The 18,658-nt window shown below is 34.8% G+C and overlaps 1 protein-coding gene across 3 annotated transcripts in view; it reads right to left on the bottom strand.

Moving 5' to 3' along the window:
• Window positions 1-18,658, bottom strand: part of LOC145978557 (RNA-binding protein 25) — a 77,320-nt gene that overhangs the window by 26,036 nt on the left and 32,626 nt on the right. For all 3 annotated transcript variants that reach the window (XM_083111247.1, XM_083111250.1, XM_083111248.1), the window contains one exon: window positions 11,461-11,541. In XM_083111247.1, coding sequence (XP_082967373.1) covers window positions 11,461-11,541 — 81 coding nt within the window. The remainder of the gene's footprint in view (window positions 1-11,460; window positions 11,542-18,658) is intronic.

Here is an 18,658-nt window from a genome sequence, read left to right as displayed (position 1 = left end):
TGTGTGTAGTCTGAGGTTGTGTCGCTCATCACACTTCAGTCTGAAAACTCCTTATTTCTATCCCAAAAGTATTAAAGATGTAGAAGTAGAAAGTACATTCATTAACAAACAAGTTTTAACTCATGTTGGTAAAGCAGTATGAAAGAAATCCTCCATTTGTTTATAATTATAAATACATTAAAAAGTAACCTAAAAAGTAACTAACTACAAATACCCCTGCAACATGCATACTGGAAGTTTTTACCAATTGAAATTTGATCTGAGTCCAATAAACATTAATTTGTTCAATCCCTGGTGATCAAGAGTTTGTACAAGGTGCATAATACCTGTTAGGCAGATGTGGTTGTTGTGAATTACAAATCTTTAGTATTCAGAAAGAAATATCTTAAATATGTCAGTAATCTGGTTTAGTATGTTGACCGTAAACTGTACTCATTTGGATGTCTCTTATAGCAGGTGGTTTCGGATATACAATTATGATGAATTTCGAATTACAAGGTGGAGTTCTTGAAGATAAGAGCTTGCTAATAATGAATCATAATGGAATCGTTACACAATCAGCATACTGAATGTTTCAAATCTTGATGTTCTAACACAGTGAAAAAGGTGCTTCACCAAGACACTACTCTTGCTCATACTTCAGCTTAATATATACAGTATGTTCCAGAAGTCTGAGAGATCTGTCACTAATAACTAGAGCTAGGAATTTTAGGTGCAAAAATTTGCCAATAAAGGTGCAAAAAAGGTGCCAATTTTTGTACAAAAAAGGTGCTAAAATAGGTGCTAATTTTCAGATGTAAAATTTATTGTTAGCAGTGCATACATGATTCAACATGTCTGGATAAACACAGAGTATTCTCTGGTTTTAATATAACTAAGCAAAGAAAATTCTCTGATACATTAGAAAGCAACATAAAGGAAAACATGCTTCTTCTTACTTGCTTAGAATTAGTCATCTAGAAAACTGTTAAAATAGATAACATTCAACATTTCTATGTTCTTCTGAGTGAGGCTACATCTGCGGTCACTAAGCAGATACTTGTAAGTTGAAAAAGAACGTTCGACGTCAACAGACACAAGTGGTGCGTATTTTGTTTTCAACCGGTAATCCACATCCTTGTTGGTTGCGACTTCTTGAACATTAGGGGTTTTTGGCTAAACTTTGTTCTAACTTCTCTTTCCCGACCCCTTGTAGCTCTCGTTGTACATCCATCAAAACAGCCCACTGTGCTTCCTTTTCAGGACACTGCTCCTCCAGTTTTGTGATTGCAGTAGTAAGGAAAGAGAAGCCAAGTACAATATAGAGTTAATCTTCCAATTCCTGTTTAAGTACAAGTTTTTAGGCTTTTTCTACAGCTGAGGAATCACTAGGCAAAGCATCTAAAAATTTCGATATTGTATGGAAATGATTGCAAATAAACACTGCAGCTTTTAACCATGTACCCCATCTAGTGAGGATGGGAGAGGGTGGTAGTGGAAGTTTCGTAATTCTACGTACTTCTGTATTCTAGTAGGAGCCTTTTTCAGTATTTTCTTAATACTAGAAACAAATTCGTTCACATATGTATATTCATCTTTAAGAGCTTCACAAACTCGATGCAAAGCATGAACAAGGCAGGTCACATGTTTTTAGTTAGGATACATATTCTTCAGATTAGAAAATGCAGCTAACATGTAAGATGCTTGGTCTGTACGATATAACCACACACTATCATATTTTACGCCCTCCGGCTACAATACAAAACATGCATCATTGAAACTTTGCATTACACTTGCATTATCTGTTTTGCCGAGAAAATATTTTGGCATGGTGAACAAGCAAATCCGATGCATCGATCAGTCGATCACGGACTGCAGTTACCTTGCTCGCTGAGACTGGAGAAGGAAACTAAAACAAAACAGCTTTCCTACAACAATTCGTAAACAATACAGCATAGGACAAAAAGAGCACAACTTCTAGCAATTGTATCGCGTCATTGTTGGCACTGTTTCAAGTCCGCGCGCTTACTACATTAACGTACAAGAACTGAAGAAAGCCGATTCATTGTTGTGCGGTGAACAAGAATCGCGTCCCAAGAAGCCGTGCCTCGAATGTGGGTGGGGTTAAACAGCGTGCGAGTTGTATTAAAAAAAATGATAAAGATGCAAAAAGGGCGAAAAGGTGCAAAAGGTTCTGAGATTGTGAAAAAGGTGGAAAAGGTTCTGAGATTGTGAAAAAGGTGCAAAAAGGTGCAACCGAAACACCATTAGTAGAGTTCAATACGGGCATATTTTGGGGATGAGTCACTTTTTTACCCATTTACACACAAAAACATTTAAGGTGCAGCACCTAAAATTCCTAGCTCTGCTAATAACTCAACACTGTCAGAGAACAGCATGTCACATTGCAATCGTAAATTCAATTCATATGTGAACTCTGTTAGATGTCTGTAGTACTCACAGGAATGCTGTGAGTATGTTTATGCAGCACAAAGCACAATGTGTAGTGCAGTATTCTGAATAATGCTTTCTAAAAAATTCCTTGAAAAATTATTTTAAAAAATATCTAAAAACTGTTTACTTATGTATTGGCGAGTAGCGAGCAACATTTCAGGGTTCCTACAGCCCCCTTCTTCAGGCTTCACTTGGCACTAGTTTATCCTACATGCCACGTCACTTATTTAAAAACAAGGATTGGGATAAAAGGTACATTTGGAAAACAGAAATATTTTTAAAAAACATGCCTCAGCCTTGGTAAAAAGCTTCTCAAAACCAGTATTACTCCCGTTAAGAATCCCTGAAGACGTTAAAAAATCAAAACCTAAAACTATTAAAAACATCCTGCACACAGTCACCCATGATGGAAGTCCATGAAGGGGGCTGTAGGAACCTCGAAATGTTGCTCAAAAAACAAAATACTCGCCAATACGCAAGTAAACAGTTTTTAGATGTTTTTTAAAATAATTTAAGGAATTTTTTAAGAAGCATTATTCAGTTTGCCACAAGTGAGTAATTCACACATGTGCTATTATGATTTCAGTAGTGTAGTATATCAAGACAGTCTGTTATCCAAACACAAAGGAACTTCAGAATGAGCTATCTGCTGAATAGAATGTATTGAAGAACTGGGGGATGTAGTACAGAGTATCACTCCAGGAGAGAACTTGACTGTGGACAACTTATGGAACACACAGTGAAGTGGAGAATAGAAACTAACTTTTGAGTTGTCAATTGCAATAGAACAAAATGTAAAGTTGCTACTTCAATGTTTTTTTGTTGTTTTTTTTAGTTATTTCTGATGAAAATCCATCAACGATTTCTGGAACACCCTGAGAGTACGAATTCCTTCAATTTACATTCCCACATTTTATTCCAAATAAGAGCATTTTTAAATATACATAATTTCCTGTAACGATCAACAAACCAGTACATAAAAAAAATTTAAAAACTTCCAGCATGTTCCATATAGAACTTAATGCATACCCAACCACAAATTATGTTTAAAAATCATGAACTTCAAAATGAATTCTCCACAGAAGTTAGCACCTTCAAAATACTAATGTACTGTGGCCACTTGTCATTGGCAGTTTTACTTTTATGCACTAGGAAGATATTTAATACACAGAAATTAACTTCACGAACAGATAAAAAGGTAGAACATGATCACAGACGCTAACTAGAAAAGCATACAAAGTGAGCCTAGTTTGCTCTTAATAAAAAAATGATAAAATTCTGTGACTACAATGTTCATGGTACATAGAAGTAAAACTGTTTCCCCTCCTACTTCTAACAGAAGTATTTTATATGCAATTTAATGTTATTCTATATGTAAATTAACAAGAAGGGTGTGTTCTAACCACAATTATAAAAAAATTAAGAACTGTTTAATAATATTTGTTTATACAAACAATATCCTCACAAATTACCACAAATCTAATTGCCTACATGTGTATGGATCCGAATCTAAGTTATTCATATCTAGTAAACACATGCATTCCTTTCAAGATATGAACTGAGTTTAAAGGCACCATATAGAGAGAGACTCAGCAGGGATTTGTACATACAAAATAAAATTCTACTTCCAAAGTTAATGTAAGGAACTTTGTCTGCTTAAGTTTTTAACTACCAGATAAAGAGAAAAAATTTCTATGGCTATTTAGAAGCAAAATATTTGCTTAGCATGGTGCAAGAAATATTCATGATCTTAACTTTTGAAATGTTTAACTTTGATTCAGTTTCCTCATACACTCCTATTCACATAAAATGGTACATACTTCAATTGTTCAACCCCATAAATTGTGCCACTTTAAGTGAACAGGAGTGTACTTACTAATAACTTTTTTGTATGTCAGTGAAGAACATGCACATTTAAGAAAACTCTAAAAGTGTATGTTTTGTAAGAAAGATTATACTTTATTCCTTAAAGATGAATTAATTGTAAAGAAATGATCAGTATGGTTTAGACAGACAAGTATGTAATGGGGATGGAAGTATCCTTATGGTTGAAGATTCAGATTTATTTTAGTGGAAGAGGATAAATTAGCAATACAAACGTTGAGATAAATTGTTACAACTCAGCAGAACTCATGTTATGCATGACAACACTGCATAATCCTGCAAGTATGATAATCCATGACTGAGGATAATAATTGAATTAGACTTCACATGATTGAAAAGAAGTTGAAAATCAGCCAATCTATATAAAAAAATATTTTACAAGAGATATGATCATTTAAACGAAACAGAGAAATCGATAATAAACTGGTAGCATTTCTTCCAAGATGGTAGGCAACACTGACAAGTACCAATTCCAATCACTTAGAAGACTCCCAAAACAACCAACAGACGGGGCAAGATAGCAGTTTGTCAAAACAGCAAGTACTTGAGAATTTCAAACGTCTGTTAAATCCATATCAAAATAAGGATTGCCATTTGGAAAAACTCTCATCACAGAATAAAAAAAGGTGAAATCTGAATTTCTCAAAGCATTGACATGCAATTTGAAATGTGAAGATTGTACAGTATCTGTTTTCTGGTGGACAGACACTAACTCAACAATATATGAATGAGCCTGTAAATAACATGTTATACAAAATAAAACATACCGTTAGAACTGTATTGTTGCAGAGCCTACTAGAAAACTTCAGAAAGTGAATTTACAATGAAGGCACAAACCAAGGGACACTGTCCAGGCAAAATAACAGTGACACAATACCTTTAACACACATGTAAAACTCTAAATTTCCTACAATTTATTATTAATATTTCAAGAAGAAAAATGGAAAACAAAAAACAAATCAGAAACAGTGTACTTTGTCATACAATTTTTCTTCTATCCCAACTATCTCAATATAAATCTATTCCACTACAGTATAGTTTCTTACTTACATATGGCTATCCTTCACATAGCAGACATGTGCCGAAATGCAAAGATCTTGCTTTGTTCCTAAATAAAATGGCAGAGACTAGGAAAGTTCAAGTAAGCAATTAATTCTATTTCTATAGTTTCGTGGAGGGAGCACTAGTTTTTGTTCAACTAATATTTTATTTAAAAACTTCAATTTCAGTACAACAGAGAACAAAACTTTACCTGAGATGGATGTGTGTGTGTAGTGTGTTTGGGACTTGTACGAATATATATTGAATGACAATTTATTTTGATCAGACTCTATTCATGCAATAATAAACTCCACAATGGTGTATACTAGATCTTACAGAAATCAAGAAATGTACCATGCATGTGATTTACTCTACAAGGTACCCAGTAATATATCACCAAGGATGCCTAATTCAATAACTTCAAAACTCCAAGTAGAGTGACTATTTTGGTCTGTTCAATGAATAAATATGGAGACTGGTAGATTTGAAACTGGGTAACATGTTTTAATATTACTATAAATGTCTACCACAAAAAGCGAATACAAATCAATTAACACTGTAGAAAGTAAAAATAGTTCCAAACTTGGAGGCTAACAAGTGCAAGTTGTTGCTTTGAATTATTTTTATATTTATTGAAACTTCAACAAACACCCACAGCAATTCAATTTTTTTGTTTTCTTAAATATTCCATACATACTAGAAAATATTACTTTTTATCATACATAATACATGCACAGGGCAATGGGCTTGGGAGAGGCTTTTTAAGCTGATATAGGATAAAATCACACTTTGTGGTTTCAACACATGTTGCTGAAAATCTGACCATTGTCAGGTGAAAAACAATGGGATACAGAATTTTCACTAAAATTACACCTAAATTCTAATCAAGGCAAGAACTACAATCTCTAAGGGATGTTTTGGAAACCCAAAAATATAATGCAAGTATCTACACTGATATATATTTTCCTAAACTATTTGCAAAATTTAGAGGGCTATGTATTGTCTAAAATCTAAGATTTAGGGAATTGTAGATAGGCTCCCCCATATAAGACTTTGTACGGTATGTAGAAATTTATCTCATCCAGGTGATGATCAAGAAAAAAGCACCAGTGGCACTATACTATATATAGCTAAAAGTCGTAATGTGAACTTTGATTACCTTGTGTAATGCATATGCTAAATAAAATCTGGTATTAATTGCTACTTTCTCTATAATAATTTTAATGAAGATCTTGGAAGATGTCTGTGAATGCATTATATATATATATATATATACACACACACAGGTTCATTCAATTACTTGGAACACGACAAAATGAAGCAATATGAGTTAAAACATGAATAGTTACAGACAAATACTGTCATCTTGAGATCATTATTTGAATATTTAATCAAGATCTGAAAAATTACGTGTTTCTTTATAATGAATATAAACTCTACAGCAGAAAACCAACCCTAAACCCAGTCAAAATCATCTTTACAAGCTGCAGTCATATTAAACATGATTAATAAGTACACACATATAAAACAATATCTTCTAATACTTAACAGACATCTATGACAAAAAATTCACCAATGAAATCACAGATGAGATTTTCATAAAGTAATGTGGGCATTTTTAATAGTACATGTATTGCATGTAAATAATCCATCCCTTTAGCATGTTATAACTTGTAAAACAGTAGGGTAAGTTTTTTTAAAATGTAGTAGTAATTCTTCACAAAGAACAAACAACATTGACATTGCATCAAAACCTGTATAACTCAAAAATGATGGAGCCTTTTTGTAACTCCAAGGTTTTGGTGTTTCTGGTGATATTTGACACACTGCCAAGATTGTTCACTTCATAAATTTCAAGAATTTGAAGAATTATGCTACATTTAGCAGAGGTGAAACATGCCAAAAGCAAAGACTTAAACTGTTAATATATACAACTTCATAACGACATCATAATTCATAACAAAAAAAAATAGCATAATCAAGATTAAGCCAATATAAATAAGCCCATTTATACACCCAACCACACAAATCCATTCACACGCACAGATAGATATAATCATATTTGGTCTTACCTTCACAGGTGTTGGTTAGGTTGCAGATTTATATCATTATAAATTTAATGGAACACTGACGTAACACATCCTTATCATAAGTTGTTTATCCTACCTTGTTTTGAGGTCTTCTGTATGGTGACACAATCCAAGATGTCTCAAAATATTTAATTATAACATGTATGGACATGTGTCCAAGCTATGAAATTTCCATAAACCAGACTACATAACAAACTAAGTTAGTGAACACTAACACTACTTATTTCAAAAGAAATTATGAACATGCAGAAGTGGTCAATAAGAAAGTTCTGATATGGTCTAGCAACACACTGTGTGTGGGGGACTGCGTAACAAATTGTCTCTTCCATGTAAAAGTAAATGTGATTTAATAATCTATTCTCTACTAACAATTGTACATAAAACTACTACAACAAGGGGGAAAAATAAGAATTAGGGATCACAAAAAAGCTCAGGTAACTACATATCGAGTCTACTAGGAGCTAGTTTCTAGCTTGAAATTATACTTACAAATCTTTTGATTTCGTATACTCTTACATTTTATAATTTTTAGATAACATAGTTTTGATCAACTTTTATTGTGTCTACAAAATCAAGTAATATTATGCCTTTTCTTAAAAACGACATTCAATGTGTTGTCATCAATGAAAAATGCTAATATGTACCACATGTACATGTTCTTAAAAAAGATTGCTTTATCACCGCTTACATTTGATTAGATGAGGTTGAGGTATAAAAATAAATATTCCATGTAATGTAAATGACAATTAGATATATTAATATTGTTAAGTAATATAATGAGACAGTTATAGCAAGTTAAAAATCAAATGTTGCATTAGATCCAGAAATAAAAATGCTTTTATTTTTTTCTTCAGTCTCATTAGACTGACAATAGTTAGATCCATTAGAATCCATCTGTTACAAGATAAACATAAGGTAACATATCCGATTGAGAACTTGCTTCTTCCTATTGATTAGAGCCTAAATCAGATCACACTTTCCTTGCACCATTAAAAGACGTTCATTAACATGATAAATTTTTCAATCTATATTTAAAGAAAGGAAGCATGGAATCAAAATGGAAGAAAATTAGGATATAATTTTAAACATTTGATAGGAGGTTGGGAATCGATACAAAAGGTGAAAGTATACTGGCATTGCTGCCTCCTGAATTAGTAAATTTGGTGGTTGGAGATTTACTTGTGGGAAAGAGGTTAGTTTAAGTGGCATCTAATTCCTGATGGGTCCTACTGAGAATCAAACCCAAGGCTCTTGATTAGTAACTATAGAGGTTTATGACATGCAACTATTTGCATCAATATCTCTTCTTAGCTTGTTATTGTTTGGTGAATACAAAATATTGATTTTTTAAAATAGATTTAGTGTCGATTATAATTTGATTTTAATGATTTTTTTCTATCATATGATCATACGTAATGTCTAGGATACTTTCCTGCGCATACAAAAAAATAAAAGCATATTAATTTAATCTCAATACATTCAATATTCAAGTACCAACAGAAGAGACAATAAGTTACCCACAGAATTTAAGTGTTCTTATTTTTTTTTCTTCACAGACATGCTGGTGATGGTAAATTTCAGTCAAGCACACAACAACCATGTTGTTCATTGTGTGCTTACATCATTCTTATCACTGGCCCTATTTTAGAAAACCAACCAGGTATCAAGGTCACTTTAGTTGCGATGAATTCTTATTCTATCACAAACTAAATTTATGATAGTGTTACTTTTTATAATCACAACCAAAGTGTATCTATTCTGTACCCCAAGTTAACTTCCCTCCACCTTCCAAAAGAAAACCAGTATTTACTCTAAGAGTTAATGAATGATCCCTTTATAAATTAATATATACAACAATTTAAAAAGTAATGAAACCTGAGAATAAAATGGTTCATATTCAAACATGATTGTGGAAGGTTCTAATCTTCAGAACAGCTTCTTTCACAGAGCAGCAATCAAAAGTTTTGAAAGTCTACTTTATGCAGAAAGGGTAATCAGGACTGGACCCACAGTTTAAAGTGGGATCTGAACCACTATGTGCTTGCACCACCAAGTATCGAACTGGACACTCCTTCACTACAACCAACGATGGTACCATTTACACACTTGAAAATGTAAGTCTCCATTTTAAATACGTAAAAACAATGTCATGACAGTGGCATTAAGTTCATTTTATGTTCGGCTAGGCCAATCGGGACTGGACCTACAGTTTATAGTAGCATCTGAACCACTGTGCAATGCATTGAAATCGAAATCGGATCTCCTAGATTATACAGTGACAGCATTGCCACTATGCCATCCGAGACAAACTACCACCTACTTCTGATCAATGTATATCCATAAAGATGACAATACTCTCAATCCCACAACCACCAGCTTGACTTGTGAATATTCTGACATAATATTCCAGTCAATGACCGGGCCAGTGATGCATCTACAAGAAGAGAGGGCATTTTTACATCTGCCCAACTTTAGTTTACATTGACAATCCACCTTTGTCACTTCATCCTCAAGTTTCATTCCTTTCCATTAAGAGTACTTAGGTCGAGCATTCATAGCAGATTAATTTCAATTACGAACAGATGATATCAATCATACTAGTAAATTTTAAACTGAACTTTACAAGTAGAACTTCTATCCACAATACTGTCACGTACATGCTCTTCGTATATGCTTTGAATGCTCCACTCACTAAAGCACTATGTTGAAGTATTTGGTAACATTACATGTCTCATGCAAGATGAGTGCAATTGGTGTAAACAAACCAGGGCTCACAAAACAGGCACATTAGAAACTGTCACGTATGACCACCATAAAAATTGATGGATACATCAAATTATTATTACTTTCTGGACAATTTATCAAAATTTAATTTTTAAAACGGCTAAAGGAGGTAAACCTAGTCTGTTCCTTTACTCCTATCTCTCAAGATTTCCACTGGTACCCTCATTATCATGCAAACAATATGAAAAATTAAGGACATTAAATTTTGGTTAATCGTTTTAAATCTGCATATTGTCTTGTAGGATTTATTTCGATTCATGCACACTCTGGTGTAAAAAATGAATGTTCTATTCACCTAACGTAAAGTAAGTGCACATAGGAGGGAGGGGGCTTAATGAAAGCAAATTACAAAACAAATAATGTTACTGTGAAACGTTTGTATGTAGAGACAAACTGATTTACTGCAGCTAATTGAAAAGTAACTCCAAGGGGGAAAAAATGCTCTTAGTAACAACTAGGAAAGCTGCAATAAACCAATAGTTACACAACTGCACTACATGTATGTACATACTAAAACACATCATTTCCACATGAAGCATAAAAGGATGTAAGCACATTATGCACACTACTCACCACCTGAGTCAATAAAACAATTGATGTCAGCAGGCACAATGTAGGCCTCTTCCACCTCAACAAATTGGACTGCCTATGTTTGAGGAATTATTACAGATCACTGCATGTGATTACTGCAGTAAACACATTTATCCGACATTTTTTCTCAAAAAATACAACTACAAACCTCATAACACATTAACAATTAACATTATAGCAACATACCACATTATTTTCAAAAAGATCTGATTCGTTTTGAATGATTTCAACAAACTGAGCACGGGGATAATCAATTTGTAAAACTTTAAAATAGAATCAGTACAACTTATTCGTAGATGAACTAAAAAAAGTGCACAGATATACAGGGTAGTTTAGAGTCCATAAAATTTAGAAGAGTAGGATTCTTTTCAAGTATTAACTAATTAATATACTTATTCAAATGCTCATCTTCCAAAATAATAATTTATATCATCTTACTAATTTTGATGAACTTCGATATGCTTAGGAAAAAAAAAGTCATACAGAAAACCTCATGTTACAGAAAATTTAATTCAAAATAAACAAACAAACTCTGAACTATCTTATATTATCATCTACATTTTAAAGGCAAAAATTACACATTCGCAATATGAGGCTTTCTGGCATGGAATTTTATAATTTGGTGTAAACTATTTACCTTCATAATTTCTCTGAATTTTCCAATTTCTCGTGTAATCAGATCTCTCTTTCCTTCTTCCATATCAACATCATCGAAATTCTAGAAATACAAATAACGAGAAGCATAAATACCACTGTTCCACAAACAGTATTTATTTCACTTCAGTATAACTCAGTAATAACTGCAATTAGAAACTAAATGCATGATGAACATTTAAAATAAAGAATGGAGGAAAATGTTTACATGTACTTTATTCATATATTAATTTTGAAGCTCAACAACACGGTTTAACACATGAATAATGAAGATTTTCCTCCTGAAGCTAGTGATCAGATATGTCAGCAAATATTCACATTAGAGTACACTTACCTGATTTAACATCTGACAAAATAGTTTGAAAGGTACTTTGCAGGAAATGTACTACTGACAAGTCTCTACAAAGAATGGATTACAAGGATCTACAAGAAATTAAAACCTCTCATCAAACAAATAGCAACTCAGCTTAAGAGACATGTTTTAACGAAGATAGAATTGGTTATGAGAAATGAAGAATTTGTCATTGTAAATGGATATCAAAATTAGGAAACTCTTAACCAAACTATTCTACATATATACTGATTGAAACACCACCAGTAAAAAAAGGTACTAATCAGCAATGTATTAGGTTATCAGTATTTGTAGTTTTCTAATTTTATTACTTTACTGCCTCTTTAGGCTATTCATGACAATGAAAATGAATGACGACGAGATGGGTTTGGTGAAGAAGGAATTGTAAAATCAAGGAAAAACATGACCATAGCAGGACTCAAACTTGGAACCATCAGAGGCAAAACAGTGAGCCTAGGGCTTCATGGACTTGGTCAGAGGTGAAATAATATAATTATACTGCATACACTTTTACAAGGAACATGATTTCAGCCATACACAGCTAGTGCTATCGTGCTGTTGCCAAACTAACTGCTAGCGGAAGGGAAAGACTGTAGAGTAGCGTAATACGCGAGGCCCAAATAACACACGATTTTGATCTTGACATGACATAACGAGGAGGGGAAATGGAAGTTCAAGGTCAGGGAAGGGAGAGACGACATGACCGCAACCTCATACATACGACAAGGAAGAAACTGCCAGGCTGCATGGGAACAGTGTAACAAGAGGGCATCCCTAATTTTTTAAAGTTTTAGTTGTACATAGGACTTTTAGTACGAAGGTTTTATAGTGATAGATTTAACAATGATAGAGAACATGAGAGTAACAATGGTTTTAGAAGTGTTTTCCAAATTTTACCTTTACCAAATTTGTAGTTTCCTTTTTCCTGACGAATGACAGGATTTGACGAGGCTATGGTATATTTTGGATAGCCGGAAAAGAACCTGAAGAAGGAAACAGTTGTTTCCGAAACGTCGATGCACAAAATAGATACTCATTCCACGTAAGTAACAAAGTTTTGTATTTTTAATATATTGAAAATACAAATTAATATAGAATAGCAGAGTAAATCTTTTTCAAAGTCATCTAAGCTAGTAACACTTTTCTGTTTTCTAGCATGTTTCCCAGGAGATTTTAATAGGGGTTCACCGATTTCTGAGGTAGATGTTTTACTGTTTTATAATACGCGACACAATATTCACACGTACACAACACACTTTAGCCATAAGTTCTAGACTCTGAGAAAACACTGTTTTAGCATGCATTTCTTCAAACGCCAATTCTTTGAAGTAAGAATATGCTTTTAATGGGTTGTGAATGCATTATTTTACCCTTGTTGACTGTACTACTGGTGCTACGTTTCGAGAGTGACATTATCAAATAACACTCACGGAACACATACCAGGGTGGCTACAAACAAACAGAAATGAAATTCCCTGACTTTTCCAGGACAAAATTTACATTTTTCCCTGACAATTACAAACTAAACTACATCAATGTTTTTGCAAATGGAAATAATAAACTCATACAGATCCACGTATGGTTTTGCTAAGTACCAATATTATCTTCTATTAAATTGACTTAATTTCTCTATTCTCTATGATTTGAATTCAAACTGCAAAATAGTGAATTTGGAAAATTATTACAATTCACAAGCTAAGGAAGGATTATGGAATTTTGTCATACGCAGTAAGTTTAAAATAAAATACTTGATTATTTTTAAAGTTAAGACTAAATGAGATAAGAGTGAATGATTAAGAAATACAATTTGTAATTTATCAGTCTCCTTATACATTTTCGGTATTATATGTTGATCTTTCCACTGAGGTTTGGAACCCTCTTCTTGCAAAACCTATGAGTGCGGACTCATTTTTCAATGCATAAAGCTACTTCTCTCTTCTCTGTAACGCAAACAACTCTTGCATATAAGTGAAACAACTGAATCGAACAAAATAAAGTGTCATATTTCCTTATATTATTAATGGGATTTCTGCTTTAGTACAGTATATCCAAGTGAAGTGCTGTGAAACTGACAACATGCAGTTATACCATTAATACTGATGAAAAGGGTATGTAAGTATTAGAAATTTAACGCATGGAATTTATAGAATTGCATTGTCCTGATTTACTTAAACCAACACATTAAAACAGGAAAACACTAATAATAAAAGCTTCTGAAAGTTCATATACGAGGGGCATCCTGTAAAAGCTCCAATGGTGCCTGTATGCAGCACTAGTGGCCGGAGAGCGACACACACATGCACGGAGGAAGAAGTGGCATGTAGCTGTAATCTGGTACAGTTGCAATGCAGCCGGTTTAGGACAGTTCTAGGTTAAAGATTGCAGCTCTCATAAAGTATCCCACCGACTGCGATGTAGCCTACATTGCACGCTCAGAATTCGGCACAGAGCCACCAGCAATCGTGTGAGTTGTGCAGACTGGACGTTGTGAGTGATAGTACGGTCAGACGATGGTGGAGACAATTCACAGAAGGCCAATCGAATGTGCACAACCCCATACAGCTGAGTACACATGGGCCCTTTGCATCACTTCAGGTGAGAGATATTGGACCACTCCCTGTACAGCCCTGGCCTTGAATGTACTGACTTTCATCTCATTGTTTAACTGAATAGGTTTCAGGTAAGGCAAGGATTTGACAGCTACATTGCGGTAGACATAGTTCGTCTTTGCTGTCAGACACAGATACCATGGGCATACAAAATTTAGTGCCATGCTACGACACATGCCAGAACAACGGTGGTGATTATGCCGAAAATTAGGTTAGGACTCACTGTTACTAATGCAATAAATTACAACTGATATTCTTGTTTTATTTATGCCTAATCGGTAGGGACCTTGATATTTTAATTTTTTTTCAAATTGGTGTATTTTCTTATTTTTTATTTTTTACTATACGGTGTTATTTTTCCCAAAATTCACATTTTCATTTTAGTGCATTTTCTGGCAAATATCTGAAATTATACCTTCATGGTGTTTTTAAACTGCTGTTTCAAATTGTAAGTCACATGGCTTACGCCTCTTCGCGAGAGTTTGATATCTTGAAAGTTATTTTGGGAAAGTTATTTTCCATATCCCTTTATTAATTTTAAGGTAAGGATTTTAGATAATGGAATTTTGGTGTGGAGTTAGGGCCCCACACTTTCTTAATCACGGCTGAAGGTGGGGGTGATGTGATCAGCACCACACTCCTGGCTACCTTTATCCCTCAAAGTTTTCTCAAGGTACCAGCTTCATATGATGCTGGGTGGGTGCCGGAGCAGTTTGAATAGGTGGAAAACATCCCGGTTCTCCCCCGCAGGGGATCGACCCCGGGTCTCTCGCATAGTAGTCAGATGCCCTAACAACTGAGCTCCATTATTACTCGCCAATAGTGCGCACTTAGCTTGGTAATTCAAAACATATCCCGTGTGACGGTAGAAACGCACTCGATCTCCTGTGAGAACTCTGCCACTTTGCTCCGTGATGCAAATGGTTTTGATAGAAGTTGAAAAAGCGTGGGAAATATATGATTTAATGTGGCTGTCGGAATTATTCCACGTACGTATAACTCTATAGTTTACTCTTGAGTAAAATGTTGGAAAACGTGCATGTTCTATGTACACAAACATGGCCTAGAAAAGACAAGGATGTTAGATTTCATGGAATTTTTCGTTGTTTTGGGACATTTCTTTAAAAAAAAATCGCTAAAAACGCCAGCAATTCGCATTTTTTGCCAAATTCACATTATTTCGATATTTCGAACGGGCGTAAAATGTGTCCAGACATCACTGCACATTCCTAAACAAAATTTCGCAGCAATTATCATTTTTCACGGTTTTGGCGTTTGCGAAAAATTGGAAATTACTTTCTGGCCACCCCTCGTATAAATCAGTAGACGGAAAGTGAAAATTTAGCAGGGCTGGCAAAGAAAAGTCAATTTCTGAAGGAAGTGATTTGCTGTTATGAATGAATGATTCGAGTAAATATGATATTAAAATATTTACGTCTTTATTATTAGTATTTTATTTCATAATATTGGACATTAACTTCACTCAGTGAGAGATTTAAGACCATCTCTCACGACATTAAACAGACAGGACAGAGAGTGGCGTTAATTTCATTGCAATACTTAGTGTTGCAGTAAATTTACGGTTGGGAGATGCACTTGCCAATTTTTATAACGTCCACCAATGCAGTTGTTTTTTTGTACTTTATCGTGATAGTATTCAATATATATCCCGTTTGGTTGGATTCTTCTTGATATCTAAGAATATTGCAATGTCATTGTAAACGTATGTTAACTTGTGCGAAACCAGTAATGCGTCAGGATGATGAAAGAAAACCTTCGTAAGCACTGCTACATTCAATAAGGTGAAGTGAGCCAGAAGAGTAATAAAATTCCAGCAGCATATTTGCAGTCTAAAGCTCTTCTTGTTTATGCATGCGATTTTTGTTGGATGTTGCAGTCCATGCAATTTCTGTCGCATGTTGTAGTGAGATACTTTGTCGGGTGGCAATATTCGACAAAAATCGTATGTATCAATGGAACATATTTGTTTCCATGTTCCTTCAGTTTGCCTAACAAAATGCCTTACTACGACGTCCGACAACTATCGGACAGCGCCATCCGCTCTTATCCCCTCTGTTCACAAGTCCCCTTACTACTCCCATACGGACAAGAAAAAATGAAAATTCAATGCATTTTCCACGTAATATTTAGAGGCTTAACCTTTACTATCCCCGATGATACCATAAGGTATCATGGTGCTGATTACGAAATGAATGTGCTTTTTGGACCTTCATACTCTTATGTTTGGGTGGAAACTCTGACACAGCTCTGGAGCAAGCCTGGGAAATTCATATTGATGACCAACCTCCCCCCTCTCCGCAACATATCCATGCCACACTTCCGAACAGAGTTTCACATTTTGGCTCATTATTCAACTTGTATGGCACCCAGGAACATGAAACATGTTTCAATCTCTTTGGAAACGTCCATTCTTTGAAGAGAATACTAAGGTTTGCACCTTCTCCCCAAAATAGCGGGAGAAGAGGAGGTAAACTCCAGATTTTTATGTTATTTTTTTTCATTGAAATTCGGTGGTCGCGCCCCCCAAACCCCCATTTCTCGGTTCGGTGTTCTAAATTGTACACGGTTGCATGCTATGATGTTCTAGCTGCAAACCAAAACTTATCCAAAGTAGATTGCTCCCATAGTACCCGAGTTATAACAATTTTCCTCCAAACATGCAAATTACCTATTTTTCGTAATTTTTCTTTTTAAAAAAAAAATCAGATTTTGGCATATTATTCAACTTGTATGGCACCAAAGAACATGAAACATGTCTCAATCTTTTTGGAAACGTCCATTCTTTGAAGAGAATACTAAGGTTTGCGCCTTCTCCCAAAAATAGCAGGAGAAGAGGGGGTAAAATCCAGATTTATGTTGTTTTTTCATTGAAATTCGGTAGTCGCTCCCCCCCCCCAAACCCCCTTTCCTCGGTTCGGCGTTCTGAATTGTACACGGTTGGATGCTATGATGTTCTAGCTGCAAACCAAAACTTATCCGAAGTAGATTGCTCCCATAGTGCCCAAGTTATAACAATTTTCCTCCAAAAATGCATATTACCTATTTTTCGTAAAAAACAGTTTCACATTTTGGCTTATTATTCAACCTGTATGGCACCCAAAACATGAAACATGTTTCATTCTCTTGAGAAATGTCAATTCTTTGAAAAGAATGTAGCAAACTCCAGATTTTTGTTTTTTCCATTGAAATTCGGGGGTCACCCCCCCCCCCCCCCCCACGAAACCCCCTTCCTCGGTTCGGCGTTCTGAATTGTACACGGTTGCATGTTATGATGTTTTATCTGCAAAATAAAAAAATATCCGAAGTACGTAGATTGCTCCCTTAGTGCCAGAGTTATAACAATTTTCCTCCAAAAATGCAAATTACCTATTTTTCGTACAAAAAAAATCACATTTTGGCTTATTATTCAACTTGTATGGCACCCAAGAACATAAAACATGTTTCATTCTCTTGAGAAATGTCCATTCTTTGAAAAGAATACTGAAGTTCGCGCCTTCTCTCCAAAATAGCGGGAGAAGAGGGGGCAAACTCCAGATTTTTGTTTTTTTCCATTGAAATTCAGGGGACGTGCCCCCAAGCCCCCTTCCTCGATCCGGTGTTCTAAATTGTACACCGTTGCATGTGCTGATGTTTTAACTGCAAAACAAAAGTTATCCGAAGTAGATTGCTCCCATAGTGCCCGAGTTATAACATTTTTCGTCAAAAGAGTGTTCGAAGTCAATGAAGACGAAATTCCCTGACATTTCCCTGACTTTTTTTGACACCTCAAATTCCCTGACTTTTCCCGGTTTTCCAGGTCTGTCGCCACCCTGACATACTATTTATTATACAAAGGGTTGTATGGAATCCTCTCACACAACTGTTTTTTGTGGCGCACAAGTGAACGATATGCGATTAATTTTACACCATCCTGCTATGAAAATGATGAACTCAAAATGACTCAGACTCTCAATGGTCAAGAATGCCCACGACAATAAAGGGCCATTGTGCATATTGAGACGAAATTAACACACATTGTTTTCCCAAAACAAGAACTCAGTTGTGTCAACATGGTTGCAACGAAAAAAAGAAAGATGGAAGGAAAATGAAAGGTTGTGTTTGTGTTGGAGACATGCTGTTTTCCAGAGTTTCTTCAAGAAACCGTAACTGAAGCGACTGAAATTTATGGGACAAAGTGTCAGATTCAAAATATCATGCCC

This window comes from Lepisma saccharinum, chromosome 25 (assembly GCF_977018435.1).
Source record: "Lepisma saccharinum chromosome 25, izLepSacc3.1, whole genome shotgun sequence".
In the NCBI taxonomy this organism is placed as follows: Eukaryota; Metazoa; Arthropoda; class Insecta; order Zygentoma; family Lepismatidae; genus Lepisma; species Lepisma saccharinum.
The sequence above is the reverse complement of the archived record's forward strand: the minus strand, read 5'-3'. Positions and strand labels throughout refer to the sequence as shown.